Below are 22,682 nucleotides of genomic sequence, written 5' to 3'. Positions count from 1 at the left end.
GATCTCCACTCACTGCAACCTCTGCCTCCTGGGTTCAAGCAATTCTCCTGCCTCAGCCTCCCAAGTAGCTGGCATTACAGGCACCCGCCACCACGCCCAGCTAAATTTTGTATTTTTAGTAGAGATGGGGTTTCACCATGTTGACCAGGCTGGTCTCGAACTCTTGACCTCAAGTGATCCAGCTGTCTCAGCCTCCCAAAGTGCTAGGATTACAGGCGTGAGTCACTGTGCCAGGGTTCAACAATCTGTGTTCTTATGACGTTCACAGGCTGACTGGGGAGATGGATACCAATCTCTAAAAACACAAATAAATGTCAGTTGCAGTGGGGGGGGCGGGGCGGATGTGTTATACAGACAGTCAGCCTCAGCCCGAGAATGAGAGAGGGTTTCCCTCAGGAGGGGTGACAAATGGACCTGAGACACCAGGGAGCTGGACGTAGACTAGAACCCGGGCATCTTCCCCAGAGGATCTGAGAAAACTGAAAGAAGGGATTGTCCCCGCCTTTTAGAAATGGTCCTCTGCCTTCTCCCAAGTCCATCCCAGGTGCAAGGCAAGTGGCTGCCTGGCCTGTTGCATGTGGAAGCAACAAGCACCGGTCCAACAATGTTAAACCCGACATTGATCAGTGAGAGAAACAAACGTGGGTGTCAGGTCCTAGGTGAGGCGGGCAGGGGTGAGCCCTAAAGCAGCTGAGAGTGAAGAGGTGAAGTGGCTGCCCCTTCCTGCCCCACCCCACCCCCACACTTTCCTGAAGTCCCTTGAGTGGGTGCCTGCCCTGGAAGCCAACCAAAGCCAATAACTGGTGAGATCCAGTGCTGGGTTTCCTTCCCCCACCTTCTTGGAAGCAGGGAAGACACGCGTCTTAGACCACACCAGGGGCTGGGTGTGTGCAGTGTACCCTGAGTCCTGGTGGCATGAGCCTTGCTTCCGCCCTGGCCACTGCCTCCCCAGAGGTGCCAGCGGGCTGCCTGTCTTGGCTGGCTTATTCCTTCAGCAAACATTTCATGAGCACCTAGGATGCACCCTGTCCTGTGCCAGGCATAGGGTGTCCATTGGCACCGTGTCTCTGGTGGTAGGGCTGAGCTCAAAACCCATCTCTGCTGCTCAGCTGTGTGACCTGGGACAGGCACCTTCTCTCTGAGCCTCGCTTTCCTCACTGGTCAAAAGAGGCTTTCATGGAGTTATTCTGCAGATTTGCCGAGCAGATGCGTGAGGCAGGCTCAGCACCACCCATGGTCCATGTTAGCTTTCCCAGGCCTCTCGGTCTAGCAGGGGAGTCCCCTAGAAGCAGAGACATTACCACACAGTTGGATCCAGGCAGCCGCAGGGGCAAGAACAAGGTCCCAAGTCCTGCAGTTGCTCAACCTCGTCTTTAGCCAGTGGGAGGTGGAGGTGGTTATGAAAGGCTCTCTGGAAGAGGGCAACGCGGGAAGTGGGTTTGGAAGGTGATCAGGCACGATCTGGTGGAAAAGAGGTATTGCAAGGGGCAACCTGCTGGGGCCGCCAAGCCAGAAGTCCTGGCTAATGCTGAGATGGGAGAGAGGGACCAAGGGGACCACTTCATTTCCAACAAGGAGGCACCGTGAGGAGACCATAGCCCAGAGAGGCATGATCACACCTGCCTTTCAGAAAGCTCCCCAAGGCAGCCGTGGGCTTCCCTCCCTCCCTCTGCAACCATGATGCCCTTTCTTATTCCACAATCCACGGACCTCCTGTTTCCAAAGTCGGCCTCGTGAGCCGACTGCTTTTAATAAAAAATAAAGCACACTGAGAAATTCATGGCCACGTGTCTGGTCACCGAGGACACCACCGTGGCCACACTGGGCTGGAAGGAAGCTCTCCTAATAGGAAGCTTCTCCGCTTTATCTAGCTGGCTTCTTACACCACTAACCACCTCCTCTTCAGCGCTCCCTTCTGCTTCCGGGAGGCTGTGCTCTGGGGGGTTTCCTCCTGTTTCTCGCACTGCCTGCTCTCCTGCTTTTCTGCCCTCCTCAGGGCTGTGGAGCGGCTCAGGCCTACGCGTGCCTCCCCATGCTGCCACTCTTCCCAGGTGGGCTTTTTTTTTTTTTTTTTTTTTTTTGAGACAGAGTCTTTGCTCTGTCACCCTGGAGTGCAGTGGCACGAACTCGGCTCACTGCAAGCTCCGCCTCCCGGGTTTACGCCATTCTCCTGCCTCAGCCTCCCGAGTAGCTGGGACTACAGGCGCCCGCCACCTCACCCGGCTAGTTTTTTTTTTGTATTTTTTAGTAGAGACGGGGTTTCACCGGGTTAGCCAGGATGGTCTCGATCTCCTGACCTCGTGATCCGCCCGTCTCGGCCTCCCAAAGTGCTGGGATTACAGGCTTGAGCCACCGCGCCCGGCCCCCAGGTGGGCTTTGACTCATGTCCATGGGCTGCTGACTCTCGACTTTGTCCACAGCACTTCTCTGGAGATCCACTGGCCTCTGGGACACTGGGGAGGTCCCGCCGCCACCACAAATTCAGCATTTCTCTGAATGCATTCCCTGTACCCACTCTCTCTCCATCTCAGTGATGCCATCACCCATTCAGCCATCTGCACTGGAGACCTGGACATTATCCTCGCTTCCTTTTTCTCCTCACTCCCGTATTCACTCCACAAATATTTACTGAGCACCTACTATGGGCCAGGCCCCGTTCTGGGTGCTGGAACACAGCTGTGAATGAGACAGGAGTCATCGCTGTTCTCAGGGGCTGTCAGACAATAGACGAGGATACAAATAAATGTATAACGCAGCAGGTGATAGGGATGAACAGGGATCAGGGTGCAGAGGGATGGGACATGATCTCAGTCAGAGCAAGCAGGAAGGAATTCTTTTTTTTTTGAGACAGAGTTATGTTCTATCACCCAGGCTGGAGTGCAATGGCACAACCTCGGCTCACTGCAACCTCTGCCTCCTGGGTTCAAGTGATTCTCCTGCCTTAGCCTCCCAAGTAGCTGGGGTTACAGTCATGCACCGCCATGCCTGGCTAATTTTGTTTTTTTTTTTTTTTTTTTTTTTGAGAGGGAGTCTCGCTCTGTCGCCCAGGCTGGAGTACTATGGCTGGATCTCAGCTCACTGCAAGCTCTGCCTCCCGGGTGTACGTCATTCTCCTGCCTCAGCCTCCCGAGTAGCTGGGACTACAGGCGCCTGCCACCTCGCCCGGCTAGTTTTTTTTTGGTATTTTTTAGTAGAGACGGGGTTTCACCGGATTAGCCAGGATGGTCTCGATCTCCTGGCCTCGTGATCCGCCCATCTCAGCCTCCCAAAGTGCTGGGATTACAGGCTTGAGCCGTCGTGCCCGGCCTAATTTTGTATTTTTAATAGAGATGGGGTTTCACCATATTGGTCAGGCTGGTCTCAAACTCCTGACCTCGTGATCCGCCCGCCTCGGCCTCCCAAAGTGCTGGGATTACAGGCGTGAGCCACTGTGCCCAGCTGGGAGGACTCTTAGAGGTGTCATTTGAGCTGAGGCTTGAGAAATGAGAAGAGCCAGGTCAGGGCAAAGGCCCAAGGTGGGAACAGATGTGGATCACTCAGAGACCAGCTAAGGGCCAGGCTGGAGGAGAATGGACCAGGGCAGCGCAGGCAGAGAGGCGTCAGAGAGGCTGTGAGGAGCCAGACCACGTCGGTCCTTGGGAGCCACGGGGATGGACTTGGGCTTTGTTCTCAGTGCCGGGGAGGCTGGGGTAGGTGGCAGTTCAACAGTGGGAGAGAGACCCCATCTGGCTTCTGTGTAGGAAGAGCCCTGTCACCCTTTGTGAGGAAGGACCTTGGGGGGTCAAGAGTGACAACAGGGGAAGGGGCTGGTCCCTCAACACGTCATCACCTGCCTCCCTCCAATCAGTCCCACAGGCCACAAAGGAGATACTAGGAAAGGAAGGTGCCACCCTCCACCACCCCCAGTCTCTCCTTAAGAGAATAAAGGCAGCGTGTGATGAAATGCGAAGTTCTGAGGCAGTTGGTTCCCAGGATGGTCAGTGCCGCAATGGCCTTCTCAGCGCATTACTGTCCTGCAGCTGGCTGTCCTGCAGGCCCCAAGAGCTGCAGCTGCTCCAGGCAGCATCTCCAACCGCAGCCGTGCCCGGGCTAGCAAAACTTCCGACCTCCTTTTTTTCTTTAATGAGATGTATGTAATTTGCACTAATAACCTGCACTTATCTAAAGTGTGCAATTTGATGAGCTCAGTCATGTGGGAAGCCATAACCACACATTCCATCGCCCCCGAAAGCTTCCTCATGCCCTTTTGCTGTCCAGCCCCATCCCTAGGCAGCCACCGATGTGTTTTTCACCACCATTTTCTGGGCTTTTATACACGTGCGGTCATACAGGATGAGTGCTCGTCTGTCTGGTTTCTCTCAGCCAGCACAGTGATTCTGATGCACCCGCGTATCAGGAGTCCAAGCCCTTGCGTTGCCGAGGCGTGCTTCTCATGGTGTGCGCGGACAGTTTGTTTCTAGTTCACCTGCTGAAGGACATTGGCATTGTTTCTAGTCTGGGTCTGTTTCACTTAAAGCTGCTGTTAACATTCTCGTGCTAGTCTTTGTGCAGACATGTGGTTTCATTTCTCTTGGGTAAATACCAGAGAGAGGAATGACTGGATCAGATAGTAACACTGGGTTTCACTTTTTGAGAAACTACCAGACTACACCAAAGTAGCTGTCCCATTTTCCTTTCCTATCAGCAGTGGACAGGGTTTCTGGATGCTGTGTATCCTAACCCACAGGCTATGAAAGACAGAGAGCAGGAAGAGGGCTTCACCTCTTCAGGCCACCGGTAGACTTCAGTCAATACGGATCTTTAGCGGGAGTGGGCGCCCTAACACAGGCGGGAGAGCAGGGTGCGTTGGCCTGGCAAAGGCTCTGAGAAGGTCTGCGTTGAGAGCTTGTGAGGCATTACTTAACCTGATGTCTCTGAATGATTCGGTCCTGCACCCTTGCCGCAGAGTTCCCCTCTACCCTCACCCTGCAAAGAACTGCAGTGACCCCTGTGGACGTTCACACTGGGAGATGCTCTTCTCCAGGAATTCCCTGGGGGATGGAGATCAGCACGGCCTTGAGTCCTGCTCTTTTGCGGATAGGGGCCATGACCAGAGTCCCCAGAGGGAAGCAGGCTGGTGCATCTCACCCCCTGCCCCAAGCCCCTGGATTGTAGAACTGAAAATGCAAGCATTGTTCCTCTTCCTTCCCCACCCCAGGTGCTCATCTGCCGGAACTACCGTGGCGACGTGGACATGTCGGAGGTGGAGCACTTCATGCCCATCCTGATGGAGAAGGAGGAGGAGGGGATGCTGTCGCCCATCCTGGCCCACGGAGGGGTCCGTTTCATGTGGATCAAACACAACAACCTGTATCGTATCCCTTTACTGGGGCAGCTCCCAGGAGACTCCTGTGTGGGTGTTGGTGTGTGTGCACATCCACACGCCTTCAACCAGGCCTGGTTTGTGCACAGCGGGAGCATTGGACACAGCCAAGCCCTCCCGGAGCTCCCTGCTGCCTGCAGAGACAGGCAGAGAATGCACGATGACACACGTGATGGGTGTGGGGAGAGGAGCAGGTGTGACTTGAACTCCTTTGGCCCAGGGGCCCAGGAAGGGAAGTGACACCCTGGAGGAGGCCTGTAGGGAGGCCTGGCTTCTGCCAGCTGGAGGGGCAGGCAGGCACTAGGCGTGGGTGAAGGCTCTGCAGGGGAAACGCTCACTCCAGCAGCTGTAATCGGGGTGGCTGGAGCCCTCGAGAGGGGGCGTGTGGCAGCAGTGAGGCTGGAGTGGTCAGCGGGGTCTGGAGTCTCAAAGAACATCTGAAATGTGACAGGAAGTCTTTGGAGGCTTTTAGATGTGCATCTTCTGGAGGTTGGCTGCTGAGTGGAGCAAGACTGTGGGGACAGGAGAGGACATGGGTAGGTGAGGAGTAGGCTGGGGCCATCGTGCAGGTGGGAGGGGAAGTGGCCTGGACCACAGAGGGGTGGTAGGGTACAGAGAAGGGGAGACACTCCTCACAGCCCCACCCAGATCTCAGAGCCCCCCACCCTTCCTGTCCTTGGGCCCGTGGGGAGACTTGGCCAAGCAGGTTTCTATCCAGGAGGTCTAACTGGCCAGCCCACAGCTTTGGGCAGACCTGCAGGCCCATCTCAGTACCCACACTACTGCGGAAGGGCCTGCTTTGCAGCCACAGCCTGGTTGGAGCCCCAGCTCCAGCAGCCATGGGGCCGGAGGCGAATCCCTCACCTTCCCACAGTTTGGTGGGAACAACGACCCCTCGCTGCAGGACCGTTCGGGTCAGTTGAGCTAACTTGTGCACATTGCTCCCAGCAGACACGGGCTCTCTGCCCTTTCCTGTGTTCTTGGAGACACTTGGGGCCTTGCCAGTACAGTGTGGCCAATGGGCCAGAACATCCCCTGGGAGCCCTTTGGAAATGCAGAATCCCGGGCTCCACCCAGCCCTGCCCTGTCAGAATCTGCATTGTAGGAAGATCTGTTCCTGGTGACTCGTGTGCACATTCCCATGTGGGCCGTGCTGGTCCAGGGCTCCCTGTGGTGCGCCTCTGTGTGTATTTCACCTGGCTCTGGAAGGCCCTGAGAATAGCTCTGAAGATGATCTTAGGTGGCTTTTAACCCAGGGAGCTGACAGTCCTCTGAAGCCGCCCAGGTATTGGGAGGAGGGTGAGGTGGCTGTGGTCCGAGCTCAGCAGGAGCCATCAGATCAGTTTCTGGTTGGGCCCCCACGTTTCACACCTGGGCATCTAGGGAAGAGGCAGGGAGGGCTCACCCCTCTGGCTGAGTGGACATCCTTTCACCCCCAGCCGGGACAGTTCTCAGCAAGGCCATGGCTGAGAGGCACCCACTGCCTCTGCTTATAAAGCATCTGGGGAGGGCACATTGCCAGGCAGCAGGAGGGAGGCCAGCGCTCGTTTGACTGGGCCAGCGTCCCTTTCCTGGGGCCCTGTGCTGTGCTGGGGTGAGGCGGGAAGACAGAGGATGCAGCCCCCGCCCTCCCTCCTAGAGCTCACCGCTGGGCAGACAAGCCCGGCGGCACAGACATGCTGTGAACAGGGATGTCCGGGGTGTAGTGCGTGGGCCTACAGAGGAAGAACCAGCCTTCTCTGGGGGCCCATTAGGGAAAAAGGAACAGGAAGCGCCCAGCACACACTGACCCTGGGAGGCAGGGGCTGGCTCCCGTGGCAGAAGGGAGCATCTGTGCCAGACATCTCACATACATTGCCTTGGTGAGTTCATTCACAGGCCCCCATTACACAGGAGAGAAATATTGAGGTTTCTCTAGAAAGGTTTATTTCATGGGCCAAGGCTTATGTTTCCAAAGATAGGAAGGGCTGAAGCCAGAATTGGCCCTGGCTGCTTGCCGCAGAGTCTGGCCAGGGGACCCTGGACCTCATCAGGGTCATGACGAGGTGTCGGCTTTGGAGGAGCAGGGCCAGTGTGTCCTGCTTTCTGCTCCTGGAATGAGCCTCACTCCCTCCCTGCTCAGGGCAGCTCCTCACCCAGCCACTGGGACAGGTGTGCTGTGCCACCTGCCATCCCTGTGATTCTCCATCTCGGTGAGTGCTCCCTGGGGCCTGGGAGCATGTCTTTCTGGTGACTCCTGTGTCTCAGGTGTAGCTTGGACCAGGAGCTTGGTAGCCTACCATGGGATAAGTAAACGGCTGGGAGTGGGGGTAGGGAAGGCTCTGAGGGTTGTGAGGGTTACAGGGTCCCTCCATGAACCGGGATCTTCCAGGCAGCAGCCCCAGCCTCTGAATGCTCCTTAACTGTGACCACCATGCAGTGGTTGCCACATCCAAGAAGAATGCGTGCGTGTCGCTGGTCTTCTCCTTCCTCTATAAGGTGGTGCAGGTGAGTCTCGCTCAGCGGGGCCATGGGCTTGGGTGGCAGTTGTCTTGGCTCTGCTTGTGGACCTCCCCATACCCGGCCACCTTAGAGATAGCCATGGCCTCCCTAGGGAGTGCTGGGGCTGGAACCCCAGGAAGTGGCAAAGGGGAGCCCCAAACCCCCCCGCCATGCTTGTGGAATTCTGTAGCTCATGTTGCTCCCTGACCTGGGGGAAGAAAGGAAAGTGAACAGGAAAAGGAGGGGCTGAGCAGGGGTGCCCTGACCCTGGAAGGGACAAGCAAGTCCCCCAGCCAGCTTTGGAAGGATGTGGGGTGACCAGCTGATAGGGCTGGAATAACCAGCAGAGCTGAGCCAGCTCAGAATCTCCCAGGGGGCTCTCAAGGCACAGATGCCCGAGGCCCACTTTGGAGAGAGCTGACACACCAGGCCCAGGCTGCCAGTGAGATGCAGACAGCAGCCAGGGCAAAGGTCCTGGGACAGGTGTGTGTGTGGTGCGGCCAGGGAGGCCGGCATGCCTGTGGCAGAGTATGAGGCTGAGGTCAGCTGGGAAGAGGGCAGATTATACAGGAGTGTGGATTTCGTTCCACTTCTGATGAAAGGTAGTGGAGGGCTTTAAGCAGGAGACTGACGAGACAAGGTTTGATCTACAGCAGCCTCTCTGGCTGCTGAGCAGAAGGAGGACTTGAAGGCAGCCTGGAGGCTAGTGAGGAGGCTGCTGCTGGCTTCCCGGAGAGGATGAGCCTGGCTGGGGCGGGCTCTGGGGCTCAAGAAAGTGGGGAATAGGACCCAGGAGGCCTGTGCTGGGCCTGGGAAAGCTTTCATCCCTCACTGATGCCGCCTGTGCAGAATGTTGGGGAACGGGCAAGCCTGGGCGGCGAGGGCTTGGGGAAGGAGCTGAGGGTCACCTAGGAAGGCCCCGCGTGCAGGCCAAGGGCTGCCTTCACTGGACCCGTGGTGCTGTCACAGGCAGGGCTGGGCCTGGCTGTGATACCTGTGGTTTCCAAGCAGAGGCCGGGCGATCACAGTCCTGAAGCACGTGGGGTCAGCAGATCAGAGGATAGGGGATGAGGGAAGGGGAAGGTCCTCACCCAAGGGTTGGGCAGTTCCTTTCTGCTTTAGTGACGCCCCTTCCTTCAACATTCATGCCTGCAAAAGTGCTTCTAACAGCCCCTCTCCTTTGGCATCCCTTCCTTAACCTTCTGAGCTTTCCATTGAAATGGGGAAGATGGTAGCTCATCAGTTCCTCGCCTGAGTCACTCCAGACTCAGGAAGTGATGACAGTTACAGTCGCTCAGGAGGGGCTGCCTGCCTGGGGGTGTCTGGGCAGGGAAGAGAACGGGGACATCTGTAGCAACTCCAGACTGGTCCCACCCCACAGCCAGCCACTGCTGTCCTCCTGCCCCATTACCTGGGTCCAGGGCCTGTAGCACGCCACCGAGCCTGGAAGGTGGGCTGGTGGTAGGACTTAGTGGGCAAATGAATGTGTGCAGGCGTTCATTGGTTTCTCATCTGTCTGCTCAACGATCTGCCTCCCATCCCTCCCCTCCCTCCCTCACCGCCACAGGTGTTTTCCGAGTACTTCAAGGAGCTGGAGGAGGAGAGCATCCGGGACAACTTTGTCATCATCTACGAGCTGCTGGACGAGCTCATGGACTTCGGCTACCCCCAGACCACCGACAGCAAGATCCTGCAAGAGTGAGTGGGCAGGGGTGGGGCCTGGGGCCAGGCCTGGGCAGTGTCATGATATCGATGTCATCAGGTGTGGAAACAGAAGGGGCAAATTTGTGTTCGTGTTGTCCCCCACCCGCCTTCCACCTCCAGCCATATTCAGGTTTTTACTAAGTTGCTTAGTGGTTTTAATTTCCTCCTCTACACCCCCACATAACAGTGCTTTTCCTGCTCCTCATCTTTACTCTCCATCCACACGGATGCCCTCAGTCCCTTGCTACTAAGGTAGCTCCTTTGTTTTTACTGTCATAAAATGAGACTGTGATCGAAATCTCCCCTCTTTGGAATCCTGCCCTTCAGATAGTAAGCAACGTGAATTAAGTGCTTCCTGGGGGCCAGGCCCCAGCACTTCACATTCACTCGATTCATAGCATCCCCATTTACCGTCTCCTTGTTTTACAGGGAGTCAAGCAAACAGACTCCCCGAGAGCCTGTGTTCCTAACCACTGCACCTGCTGCTCCCTCAGCGGGGTGGGGTCACCAGGTTACGCTCCGAGGCGGCAGTTCCATCCGCATGCTCAGCGGGGATGGGAAGCAGCTCACACCCACTTCTTGTTTTCCTCCCCAACATGGTCTTCTTGGCTCCACAAAATGAGCACTTTAGACTCTATAACTTGAGTGTATTGGGTTTTGGAAATTGTGAAGATCTTCCTGAATGAAGCAGCCGCAGGTGAAACCACAGGCTGGCTTTGCTGGAGCTGCTGAAATCCAGGGGCTGTTTTCAAGGTGGCCAGAACCTGCCCTGCACCCACCCTGACCCTGCCACAATGTCAGGGCCAGAAGCTGTGGCGCTGGTGCAGGTGCCGCCTGCTTCACTCTGAGCCTGTGGCCCCACAGGTACATCACTCAGGAAGGCCACAAGCTGGAAACAGGGGCCCCGCGGCCCCCAGCCACCGTCACCAATGCGGTGTCCTGGCGGTCCGAAGGCATCAAGTATCGGAAGAATGAGGTGTTCCTGGACGTCATTGAGTCTGTCAACCTCTTGGTAGGCCTCCTTTCTTTCCTTCTGTAGGGTTTTATCTCCTCCACGATAGAAATAAACACAGCATTTTAAAACTGGCAAAGCCCCAAGAGCCATTCTGTGTGGTAACAGATAGCAGGATTCAGTTTGGGCCACTCATTGAAATGTGAGTTTGTCTTATCTTGTTTTTGAGACCGAGTCTCATTCTGTTGCCCAGGCTGGAGTGCAGTGGCGCAATCTCGGCTCACTGCAACCTCCGCCTCCCAGGTTCAGGCGATTCTCCTGCCTCAGCCTCCTGAGTAGCCGGGATTACAGGTGCCTGCCACCATGCTCGGCTAAAGCTTGTTTTATCTTTATTAGCATTTATGCTGACTGAGAATCCATACATGCACATTATTTTTAAAAATTAGAAGCAGGATATGAGGTTAGAAAGTGAAGGACTCTTATCAGTCACCATGTACAGAAAAAAGAAAAAAAAAAAAAGAAACCAAAGGGCTCCTATAATCAGGAAGATTAGGATTTATTCACCGCCAGCCTCTTGGGCCTCATTCTGTAGATAGACAGAAACAAGTATGTTGGTTTTTCTATAAACCTGAGATCATAAGATGTGGTTCTCCTGCAACTTATTTTTTTGTTGTCGTTTGGGTTTTGATTTTGCGTTCAGTGTTACTGTTTTGTATATATTTGTTGTGTTTTTTTTTAGTTTTTTTAATGATGAGGAAAGTTGACATTTTGAAAATGAATTTTAGCGCTTGTGCAGATTTGTGTACCCATCACCACACCCAAGACACAGAACCTCAAAACCTCCTCATGATGCCCCTTCGTAGCTCCACGCTCCCTTTGCCCATTTCCTGGCCACCATCGATCCATTTTCCATCACTGGAGTCTCCATCGTGTTGTGATTGTCACACGAGTGGCATCATATGTCACCGTAGCTGTCTTTCTGAGATTGTCGTGTGAATGGCATCATACAGTCATGAGCTCTGAAGTCTGGCTTCTTTAACTCCTTCTAATTCTTGGCGATTCATCCAAATCCAATTGTTTTGTGTATCAAAAGTCTGTTCCCTTTTATATTTATTTGTATTTATTTTCTGTTCTGAACCACAGAAGGACATTTGGGTGGTTTTTCAATCTTTGGCAATTGTCAATAGAGTTGCTAGAAACATGTCGTGTCCAGGTTTATGTGTGGACATAAGTTTTCATCTCTCTAGGGTAAATACCCAGGAGTGGGATGGCTGGGTCACACGGTAAGTGTATGTTTACCTTTATAAGAAACTGCCAAACCATTGCCGTTTTGCATTCTCACCAGCAGCGGATGAGGGTTGTGATGACCCCACATCCTTGGTCAGTAGTTTTATTTTTGTCATCCTAATGGGTATGTAGTAGTATCTCAGCATAGTTGGGTGTTTTTGTTTGTTTGTTTGTTTTTGAGATGCAGTCTCGCTCTTGTGTTTGTTTGTTTTTGAGATGCAGTCTCGCTCTTGTCGCCCAGGCTGCAGTGCAATGCCGCTGTCTCCGCTCACTGCGACCTCTGCCTCCCAGGCTCAAGCGATTCTCCTGCCTCAGCCTCCTGAGTAGCTGGGATTACAGGCGCCCACCACCAGGCCCGGCTAATTTTTGTATTTTTACTAGAGACGGGGTTTCACCATATTGGCCAGGCTGGTCTCGAACTCCTGACCTCAGATGATCCACCTGCCTCCGCCTCCCAAAGTGCTGGGATTACAGGTGTGAGCTACTGCACCTGGCCTGTTGCATTTTCTTAATGGCTAATAATGTTGAGCATTGCTTTACATGTTTCTTTGTCATCTGTATATCCTCTTTGGAGAAGTGTCTCTGTGCATCTTTTTAGCATTTTAAAATTGGGTTATTTTTGTATAGTTGAGCCTTGACAATTCTTTGTATGTCCAGATAGAAGTCCTCTGTCAGATAGGTGATTTGCAAGTATTTTCTCCCAGTCTGTAGCTTATCTTTTTATTCTCTTAGTAGGGTTTTTTTTTTGTTTTGTTTTTGTTTTTTTTTGTTTTTTTTTTTGTTTTTTAAGCCAGAGTCTCACTTTGTAGCCCAGGCTGTAGTACAAGTTGCATGATCTTGGCTCAATGCAACCTCCGCCTCCCGGGTTCAAGTGATTCTCCAGCCTCAGCCTCCCAGGTAGCTGGAATTACAGGTGCATGCCACTGTGCCTGGCTAATGTTTGTATTTTTAGTAGAAACAGGGTTTTACCATGTTGGCCAGGGTGGTATCGAACTCCTGACCTCAGGTGATCTGCCTGCCTCAGCCTCCCAAAGTGTTGGAATTACAGGAGTCAGCCACCATGCCCGGCCCCCAATACTATATTGAATAGGAGTGGTGAGAGAGGGCATCTCTGTCTTATGCCAGTTTTCAGGGGGAATGCTTCCAGCTTTTGCCCATTCACTGTGATGTTGGCTGTGGATTTGTCGTAGATGGCTCTTATTATTTTAGGTATGTTCCTTCAAAACCTAGTTTGTTGGCTGGGCATGGTAGCTCACGCTATACTAAAAATAGGAAAATTAGCCAGGTGTGGTGATGTGTGCCTGTGATCCCAGCTACTCGGGTGGCTGAGGTGGGAGAGGATCACTTGAGCCCCAGAGGTGGAGGTTGCAGTGAGTCCAGATTGTGCCACTGCACTCCAGCCTGGGCGACAGAGCAAGACCTTGTCTCCAAAAAAAAAACAAAAACCCAAAAAACCCTAGTTTGTTGAGAGTTTTTAACATGAAGAGATGTTGAATTTTATCGAAAGCCTTTTCTGCATCTATTGAAATGATCATGTAGTTTCTGCCTTTAGTTCAGTTTATGTGATGAATCATGTTTATTGATTTGCATATATTGAACCAACCTTGAATCCCAGGGATAAAAGCCTTCTTGTTTGTGGTGGATTAGCTTTTTGATGTACTGCTGGATTCAGTTTGCTAGTATTTTGTTGAGGATTTTTTTTTTTTTTTTTTTTTTTTTTTTGAGACGGAGTCTTGCTCTGTCGCCCAGGCTGGAGTGCAGTGGCTGGATCTCGGCTCACTGCAAGCTCTGCCTCCCGGGTTCACGCCATTCTCCTGCCTCAGCCTCCCGAGTAGCTGGGACTACAGGCACCCGCCACCTCGCCCGGCTAGTTTTTTGTATTTTTTAGTAGAGATGGGGTTTCACCGTGTTAGCCAGGATGGTCTCAATCTCCTGACCTCATGATCTGCCTGTCTCGGCCTCCCAAAGTGCTGGGATTACAGGCGTGAGCCACCGCGCCCGGCCTTTGTTGAGGATTTTTGCATCCATGTTCATAAAAGATATTGGCCTGAAGTTTTTTTGTTGTTGTATCTCTGCCAGGTTTTGATATCAGGATGATGCTGGCCTCACAGAATGAGTTGGGGAGGAGTCCCTCCTCCTCAATGTTTTTGGAATCATTTCAGTAGGAATGGTACCAGCTCTTCTTTGTACATCTGATAGAATTCAGCTGTGAATCCATCTGGTCCAGAGCTTTTTTTGGTTGGTAGGCTATTTATTACTGATTCAATTTTGGAGCTCATTATTGGTCTGTTCAGAGATTCAGTTTCTCCCTGGTTCCATCTTGAAAGGGTATATGTGTCCAGGAAATTATCAGTTTCTTCTAGATTTTCTAGTTAGTGTGCACAGAAGTGTTAATAATAGTCTCTGAGGGTTATTTGTATTTCTGCAGGATCAATGGTAATATCCCCTTTTTCATTCCTAATTGTATTTATTTGGATTTTTTTTCTTATTAGTCTAACTAGCAGCCTATGTATCTTATTCATTCTTTTAAAACACCAGCTCCTGGCTTAGTTGATGTTTTGAATGGTGTTTTTGTGTCTCAGTCTTCTTCAGTTCAGCTGTGATTTTGGTTATTTCTTGTCTTCTGCTAGCTTTAGAGGTGGAGGCTTTTGCTTCATGAGTTCTTTTAGTTGTGATGTTAGATTGTTAATTTGAGATCTTTCCAACTTTTTGATGTGGGCATGTAGTGCTGTAAATTTCTCTTAACACTGCCTTAGCTGTGTCCCAGAGATTCTGGTCTGTTATATCTTTGTTCTCATTTGTTTCAAGTAATTTCTTGACGTCTGCCTTAATTTCATTATTTACCCAAAAGTCATTTGGGAGCAGGTTGTTTAATTTCCATGTAATGGTATGGGTTTGAGCGATTTTCTTAGTTTTGAATTCTATTTTTATTGATTTGTGGTCTGAGAGAGTGGCTGGTATGCTTTTGGTTCTTTTGCATTTGCTGAGGATTGTTTTATGTCCAATTGTGTGGTTGTTTTTAGAGTATATGCCATGTACAGACCAGATATGTTCTCTTGTTTTTGGGTGGAGAGTTCTGTAGATACCTGTCAGGTTCAGTTGATCCAGTGCTGAGTTAAGGTCCTGGATATCTTTGTTAATTTTCTGCCCCAGTGATCTGTCTAATACTGTCAGTGGGGTGTTGAAGCCTCCCATTGTTATTGTATGGGAGTCTGAGTCTCCTTGTAGGTCTCTAAGAACTTGCTTTATGAATCTAGGTGCTCCCGTTGGCTGCATATTTATTTAGGATAGTTAGATCTTGTTGAATTGAATCCCTTATTATGCAATGCCTTTTGTCTTTTTTCTATCTTTGTTGGCTTAAAGTCTGTTTTGTCTGAAATTAAGATTGCTACTCTGCTTTTGTCTGTTTTCTATTTGCTTGGTAGACTTTTCTCCATTTTGAGTCTATGAGGGTTATTGCATCTGAGATGGGTCTTTTTTTTTTTTTTTTCCTCTCGAGGCAGAGTCTTGCTGTGTTGCCCTGGTTGGAGTGCAGTGGTGCAATCTCAGCTCACTGCAACCTCTGCCCCCCAGATTCAAGCAATTCTCCTGCCTCAGCCTCCTGAGTAGTTGGGATTACAGGCATGTGCCACCACACCTGGCTAAGTTTTGTATTTTTAGTAGAGATGGGATTTCACCATGTTGGCCATGCTGGTCTCGAACACCTGACCTCAAGTGATCCACCTGCCTCAGCCTCCCAAAGTGCTGGGATATTACAGGCATGAGCCACTGCACCCAGCCAAGATGGGTGTCTTAAAGGCAGCATATCATTTGGTCTTACTTCTTTATCCAGCTCTTGCCACTCTGTGCCTTTCAATTGGGGCGTTTAGCCCATTTACATTCAAGGTTAGTATTGATATGTGTGTATTTGATCCTGTCATTGTGTTGTTAGCTGTTTATTATGCTGACTTGTTTGTGTGGTTGCTCTATAGTATCACTTGTCTGTATACTTAAGTGTGTTTTTGTAGTGGCTGGTAATGGCCTTTTCTTTCTTTCTTTTCTTTTCTTTTTTTTTTTTTTTTTTTTGAGATAGAGTCCTTGCTGCATAGCCCAGGCTGGAGCGCAATGGCATGATCTCAGCTCACTGCAACCTCTGCCTCCCAGGTTCAAGTGATTCTCCTGCCTCAGTCTCCCTAGTAGCTGGGACTACAGGCGCATGCCACCATGCCTGGCTAATTTTGTTTTTCTATTTTTAGTAGAGACAGGGTTTCACTGTGTTAGCCAGGATGGTCTCCATCTCTTGACCTCGTGATCCACCTGCCTTGGCCTCCTAAAGTGCTGGGATTACAGGCGTGAGCCAGTGCACCTGGCCTTTTTTATTTTGTTTTGTTTTGTTTTGTTTTGTTTTGTTTTGTTTTTGAGATGGAGTCTTGCCCCGTCACCCAGGCTGGAGTGCAATGGCATGATCTCTGTTCACTGCAACCTCTGCCTTCCCAGCTCAAACTATTCTCCTGCCTTAGCTTCTTGAGTAGCTGGGATTACAGGTACCCACCACCATGCCCAGCTAATTTTTGTATTTTTAGTAGATATGGGGTTACACCATGTTGGCCAGGCTGGTGTCGAACTCCTCACCTCAGGTGATTCGCCTACCTCAGCCTCCCAAAGTGCTGGGATTATAGGAGTAAGCCACCACACCCAGCCTTCTTTTCATATTTAGTGCTTCTGAGACAGGTAAGGCAGGTCTGCTGGTAACAAATTCCCTCAGCATTTGCTTGTCTGAAAGGATCTTTTTTTCTTCTTCTTTTTTTTTTTTTTTGAGAGAGGGTCTCATTCTGTTGCTCATACTGGAGTGCAGTGGCATGATCATGGCTCACTGCAACCTCTACCTCCCTGGCACAAACTATTCTCTGGCTTCAGCCTACCAAGTACCTGGGACTATAGGCAGGTACCACCACACCTGGCTAATTTATATATTTTTTGTAGAGATGGGGTTTTGCCATGTTTCCAGGCTAGTCTCAAACTCCTGGATTCAGGCGTTCCACCCACCTCAGCCTCCTAAAGTGTGGGATTACAGGTGTGAGCCAGCACACCCGACTCGAAAATGATCTCATTTCTCCTTTGCTTATGAAGCTTAGTTTGGCCAGATGTGAAATTCTGGACTGGAATTTCTTTAAGAATGTTTAATATATTGGCCAGGAGTGGTGGCTCACACCTGTAATCCCAGCACTTTGGGAGGCTGATGCAGGGGGATCACCTGAGGTCAGGAGTTCAAGACCAGCCTGACCAACATGGTGAAACACGGTCTTTACTAAAAATACAAAAATTAGCTGCACGTGGTGGTGCACGCCTGTAGTCCCAGCTACTTGGGAGGCTGAGGCAGAATTGCTTGAACCTGGGAGGCAGAAGTTGCAGTGAGCTGTGGAGATCCCATCCCTGCACTCCAGCCTGGGCCACAGAATGAGACTCCATCTCAAAAAAAAGGGTGTTTAATATAGGCCTCCAATCTCTTCTGGCTTGTAGGGTTTCTGCTGAGAGGCCCACTGTTAGTCTGAGGGGCTTCCCTTTGTAGGTGACCTGCTATGTCTCTCCAGCTTCTTTCATTTTGACCCTGGACAATGATGATTATGTATTTTGGGGATGATCTTGGGAAGTATTTTGCAGGGGTTCTCTGCATTCCCTGATTTTGAATATTGGCCTCTCTAGCTAGACTGGGGAAGTTCTCATGGATGGTATCCTGAAATACGTTTTCCAAGTTGCTTCCATTTTCCCCATCTCTTTCAGGGATACCAATGAGTTGTAAATTTGGTCTCTTTTTTAATCCCATGTTTCTCGGAGGCTTTGTCCATTCCTTCTCATTATTTTTTCTCTATTCTTATCTGACTGTCTTATTTCAGAAAGCCAGTCTTCAGGCTCTGAGATTCTTTCCTCAGCTTGGTCTGTACTACTGTTAATACTTGTGATTACATTATTAAATTCTTGTACTGTGTTTTTCAGCTGTATCAGGTCAGTTACATCCTTTTCTATCCTGGCTATTTTGTCTGCCAGCTCGTATACTGTTTTATTATAATTCTTAGCCTCCTTAGATTGTGTTCAAAGGGGGTTCTCCTGAATCTCAGTAATCTTTGTTCCTATCCATATTCTGAAGTCTATTTCTGTCATTTCAGCCATCTCAACCTAGTTAAGAACTCTTGCTGGAGAACGACTGCAGTCGTTTGGAGGAAAGAGGACATGCTGGTTATTTGAGTTGTCAAGAGTCCTTGTGCTGGTGCTTTCTCATTTTTGTGGGCTGATATTCCTTCAGTCTTTGAAGTTGCTGTCCTTTGAATGGGTTTCTTTTTCCTTTATCCTATTTTATGACCCTGGGGGTTTGATTGTGTATAAGGTGGGTTCAGTTGGATGGCTTCATTATTGGACGATTTTAGGGGACCAAGGCTCAGCTCAGGACTCCCGAACTGCGTGCTCTAACTCTGGAGAACTGGTATCCAGCCCTGGCTTTGATCTCTGGCTCCTTCAGGTTAGGAACCTGCTCTGCTGGAGGGGCCACGCTGCTCCCAGACAACTGGTCACAACACTCCAAAGGGGGGTGCCAGGCAAAGCACTTCGTAGGGTGGTGGCAGCAGGATCTGTCCTTGTTTGCATGTGCCAGCAGCAGCACAGCGAGGTGCATGCTCATCGGCTGTGACAGGGTGCTAGTGAATGTCAGGGAGCCAGCCTCTGGGAGGGCATTTGTAGCAGCAGCAGTGGTGGCAGTGTGGCTGGGGTGGCGGCAGGAGCCACGCTGGCAACTGTGCACCTGTTCGTTGGTGCCAATGGTGGGGTTAGCATGGGGGCGGGATGCTGGTGGGTGCAGGACTGTGTGTGCCTTTTGTGCGTGTTCACACTGGCAGCAGTGGCTGCTCAGGGCTGCATGTAGGTCCACTGTTTTCTCTGCCTAGTTTCCTGCGGGAGGCCCAGCATGGGTGGGGCACTGGCAGGGGTGGGGCTGGCAGACTCTGTGCTGCCAACACTCTGACAACAATGGTGGTGGGAGAGGAGAATGGGGGGCTGGGGTGCACTTACACTGGCAACCAGTGGCACAGCAGGGTGCACACACAGGCATGCTGTTGGGGAAGGGTGGGCTAGGTCCACCCACACACACACAACCAGCAAAACGATATTGAGGGTGGCTGTGGGCAAGAGCCTGCAGGCAAAACCACACGGGGGAGGCTTCGGTGGGAGCAGGGCTCGAGCAGGCTAGTGTGTCCATGGGGCCGCTGTGCAGGAGCACTCCCCGTTCAGGTAGAGTCTGCCAGTGCAGGAGCTCTGATGCTGCCCCAGGAGGTACCTGGGGATTGCACTGCAAGCAGGCTTAGCCAGGCTGGGGCCGCAGGAGAGGTGAGCAGACTGAGGGTTGCTCAGGTCCGACCAGCCCATCTGATGGACAAGACTACCCTGGAGAGTTGGGGTCTGACAGTTCCCCTAGGGCTAAAGTCTCCTGTGAGAGCAGGTCAAGCCTAGGGGATGGGCGTCCTGGCTGTGCTCCACCACACGTACTTCTGCATCAAAGCCCCTGGCCTGGCTCAGGCTGGAGTTCTGCCCCGACTGAGGTAGGAGGCAGAACTCGACTTAGGAGGCGAGGCTTCGCACCAGACCAAATTGAGGACTGGCTAAAATAGGTCAGGGCAGAAGCGCCTCCCCATAAGACCCACCCCACAGTCTGCTGTCAGTTTGCCACTGCCATGGCAACACTTGGAAGTTACTGCCCCTTTTCATGGCAATGACCCAACAACCCAGGAGCTACCACCTACATTCTAGAAATTTCTTTATAAACTGTCCCTTACTTTGCATATAATTGAAAGTCAGTATAAATGTGACTGCAGAGCTGCCTCTGAGCTGCTGCTCTGGGTGTGCTGCCCATGGGGTAGCCCCACTTCACAGGGAGCAGTGCCTCTGCTGCTGTGCATGTGTCTGTTTTAGTAAAGGTTCTGTTTATCACCACCGGCTCGCCCTTGAGTTCTTTCCTAGGTGAAGCCAAGAACCCTCCTGGGCTGTCTCAGTTTGGGGGCTCACCTGCCCTGCATCACTACCACTTATTTATTTATTTATTTATTTATTTATTTTTGAGACGGAGTCTCGCTCTGTCGCCCAGGCTGGAGTGCAGTGGCCGGATCTCAACTCACTGCAAGCTCCGCCTCCCGGGTTTATGCCATTCTCCTGCCTCAGCCTCCCGAGTAACTGGGACTACAGGTGCCCACCACCTCGCCTGGCTAGTTTTGTTTTTTGTTTTTGTATTTTTTTTTTAGTAGAGACGGGGTTTCACCGTGTTAGCCAGGATGGTCTCGATCTCCTGACCTCGTGATATGCCTGTCTCAGCCTCCCAAAGTGCTGGGATTACAGGCTTGAGCCACCGCGCCCGGCCTACTACCACTTCTTTTTTTTTTTTTTTTTTTTTTTTTTTTTGAGACGGAGTCTGGCTCTGTCACCCAGGCTGGAGTGCAGTGGCCGGATCTCTGCTCACCGCAAGCTCCTCCTCCCGGGTTTACGCCATTCTCCTGCCTCAGCCTCCCGAGTAGCTGGGACTACAGGCGCCCGCCACCTCGCCCGGCTAGTTTTTTGTGCTTTTTAGTAGAGACGGGGTTTCACCGTGTTAGCCAGGATGGTCTCGATCTCCTGACCTCATGATCCGCCCGTCTCGGCCTCCCAAAGTGCTGGGATTACAGGCTTGAGCCACCGCGCCCGGCCAACTACCACTTCTTTAAGCAGCTTCCCCTGCCAACGCAGCTGGCAGTGGTGGTCAAGGGGTCCCTCCTGCCGGGATTCCAGAGGCCATGGCAAGAGTGGGTTGCCCCTTGCTAGTTCAACTCACCCCCTTCACAGGAGTCATTGGGAGCCAGGAACGATTCCTGGTGCACAGTAACCCTGTACAGGGTTCCCAGCCTCCTCCTCTGTCTTCCCTTCAGCCTCTGTGTCTTCCCTCCGTTCACTCTCAGGGCCTTTCCTCTGAAGATCTAGGAGTCTAGGAGTGCATCTGTCCTCAGTGTCCCTGTCCCTAATGGGAGGTGTTTCTTTCTCCTGGCTGCATCTAGTTGGCCGTCTTGGAGCAGGAGCAAAATCTAGGTAAAGTCTTTTTTTTTTTTTTTTTTTTTTTTTTTTTGAGACGGAGTCTCACTCTGTCGCCCAGGCTAGAGTGCAGTGGCTGGATCTCAGCTCACTGCAAGCTCCGCCTCCCGGGTTTACGCCATTCTCCTGCCTCAGCCTCCTGAGCAGCTGGGACTACAGACGCCCGCCACCTCGTCCGGCTAGGTTTTTTTTTGTATTTTTTAGTAGAGACGGGGTTTCACCGTGTTAGCCAGGATGGTCTCGATCTCTTGACCTCGTGATCCGCCCGTCTCGGCCTCCCAAAATGCTGGGATTACAGGCTTGAGCCACCGCGCCCGGCCGGTAAAGTCTTTAAACAGCTTCAAGTTAGGGTTCCCACGAACCCCTCTTTGGATAAGCGAGGTATGGGGGAAGGGACCCAGAACTTCCTTGCCCTCTCTGGGCACGCCACCCTCCAGGAACCTCCACATGTTCAGTTCTCTGGAAGCTCCTTTTATCTCTTTTGCTTTACGTCTTTCCTCACTGAGACGTCCAGCACAACGTTGAATGTGAGTGGTGAGAGCGGACATTCTTGCTTTGCTCCTGATCTTAGAGGGAAACCATCAAGTCTTTTGCCACCAACTAGGATGTTGGCTGTAGGTTTATTGTAGGTGTTCTTTTTCACCTTGAGGAAGTTCCCTTTTATTGCTAGTTCGCTAACAGTTTTTTTTTTTTTTAGTCGTGGGTGGGTGTTGTATTTTGTTCCGTTCTTTTTCTGCATCAATTGATGTGATCACATGAGTTTTGTTCTTTAGGTTGTTAGTATAGTATATTCCACTGACTGCTTTCTGATTATTGAACCAGTGTTGCATTCCTGGAATAAAATCTCATTGATCATGGTGTATTATAGGTTGAGTATCCCTTATACAAATGGTTGGGAGCAGAAGTATTTTGGATTTCAGATTTCTTTGGATTTTGGAATATTTGCATATGCATCATGAGATATCTTGGGGCTGGGACGCAGGTCCAAAAATGAAATTCATTTATGGTTTTTTGTTTTTTGTTTTTGAGATGGAATTTCACTCTCATTGCCCAGGCTGGAGTGCAATGGCACAATCTCAGCTCACTGCAACCTGTGCCTCCCAGGTTCAGGCGATTCTCCTGCCTCAGTCTCCCACGTAGCTGGGATTACAGGCATCTGCCACCACGCTCAGCTAATTTTTATATTTTTAGTAGAGACGGGGTTTCACCATGTTGGCCAGGCTGGTCTTGAACTCCTGACCTCAGGTGATCCGCTTGCCTCAGCCTCCCAAAGTGCTGGGCTTACAGGTGTGAGCCACCGCACCCAGCCTCATTTATGTTTTATATACACCTTATGCACATGGCCTGAAGGTAATTTTACTTTTCCCTTGGGGATGCTGAATAAACTGCATTGTGTACCTGCATTTTGACTGCAACCTGTCACATGAAGTTAAACATGGAATCTTCCACTTTTGACGTCGTGTCAGGGCTCAAAAAGTTTTGGATTTTGGAGCATTTTGGATTTGGGATTTTTGAATTAGGAATGCCTAACCTGTATTCTTTTTATGTATTGCTGGATTTCCTTTGCTGGTATTTTGTTGGAGATTTTTGGATCTACGCTCATAAGAGATACTGGTTTGTAATTTTCTCTTTTTTGTAATGTTTTTATCTGGTTTTGGTATCAAAGTAATGGAGGAAGTGTTTTTTCCTCTTCTTTTTTCTGGAAGACATTTTATATAATCCATGTTAATTATTTAAACATTTGTTAGAATTCACCACTGAAACTATCCAAGCCTGGAGATTTATTTTACAAAATGCTTTTAACCACGCATTTCAAAA

General features: G+C 51.0%; 1 protein-coding gene across 1 annotated transcript in view; it reads left to right on the top strand.

Annotated features, from left to right (window-relative positions):
* Positions 1–22,682, top strand: part of AP1M1 (adaptor related protein complex 1 subunit mu 1) — a 39,160-nt gene that overhangs the window by 1,210 nt on the left and 15,268 nt on the right. The window contains exons 2-5 of the mRNA XM_007995638.3: positions 5,198–5,354; positions 7,782–7,849; positions 9,411–9,541; positions 10,412–10,559. Coding sequence (XP_007993829.1) covers positions 5,198–5,354; positions 7,782–7,849; positions 9,411–9,541; positions 10,412–10,559 — 504 coding nt within the window. The remainder of the gene's footprint in view (positions 1–5,197; positions 5,355–7,781; positions 7,850–9,410; positions 9,542–10,411; positions 10,560–22,682) is intronic.

Source organism: Chlorocebus sabaeus, chromosome 6 (genome assembly GCF_047675955.1).
Source record: "Chlorocebus sabaeus isolate Y175 chromosome 6, mChlSab1.0.hap1, whole genome shotgun sequence".
Taxonomy (NCBI): domain Eukaryota; kingdom Metazoa; phylum Chordata; class Mammalia; order Primates; family Cercopithecidae; genus Chlorocebus; species Chlorocebus sabaeus.
This window is presented reverse-complemented; position numbering and strand designations above follow the sequence as displayed.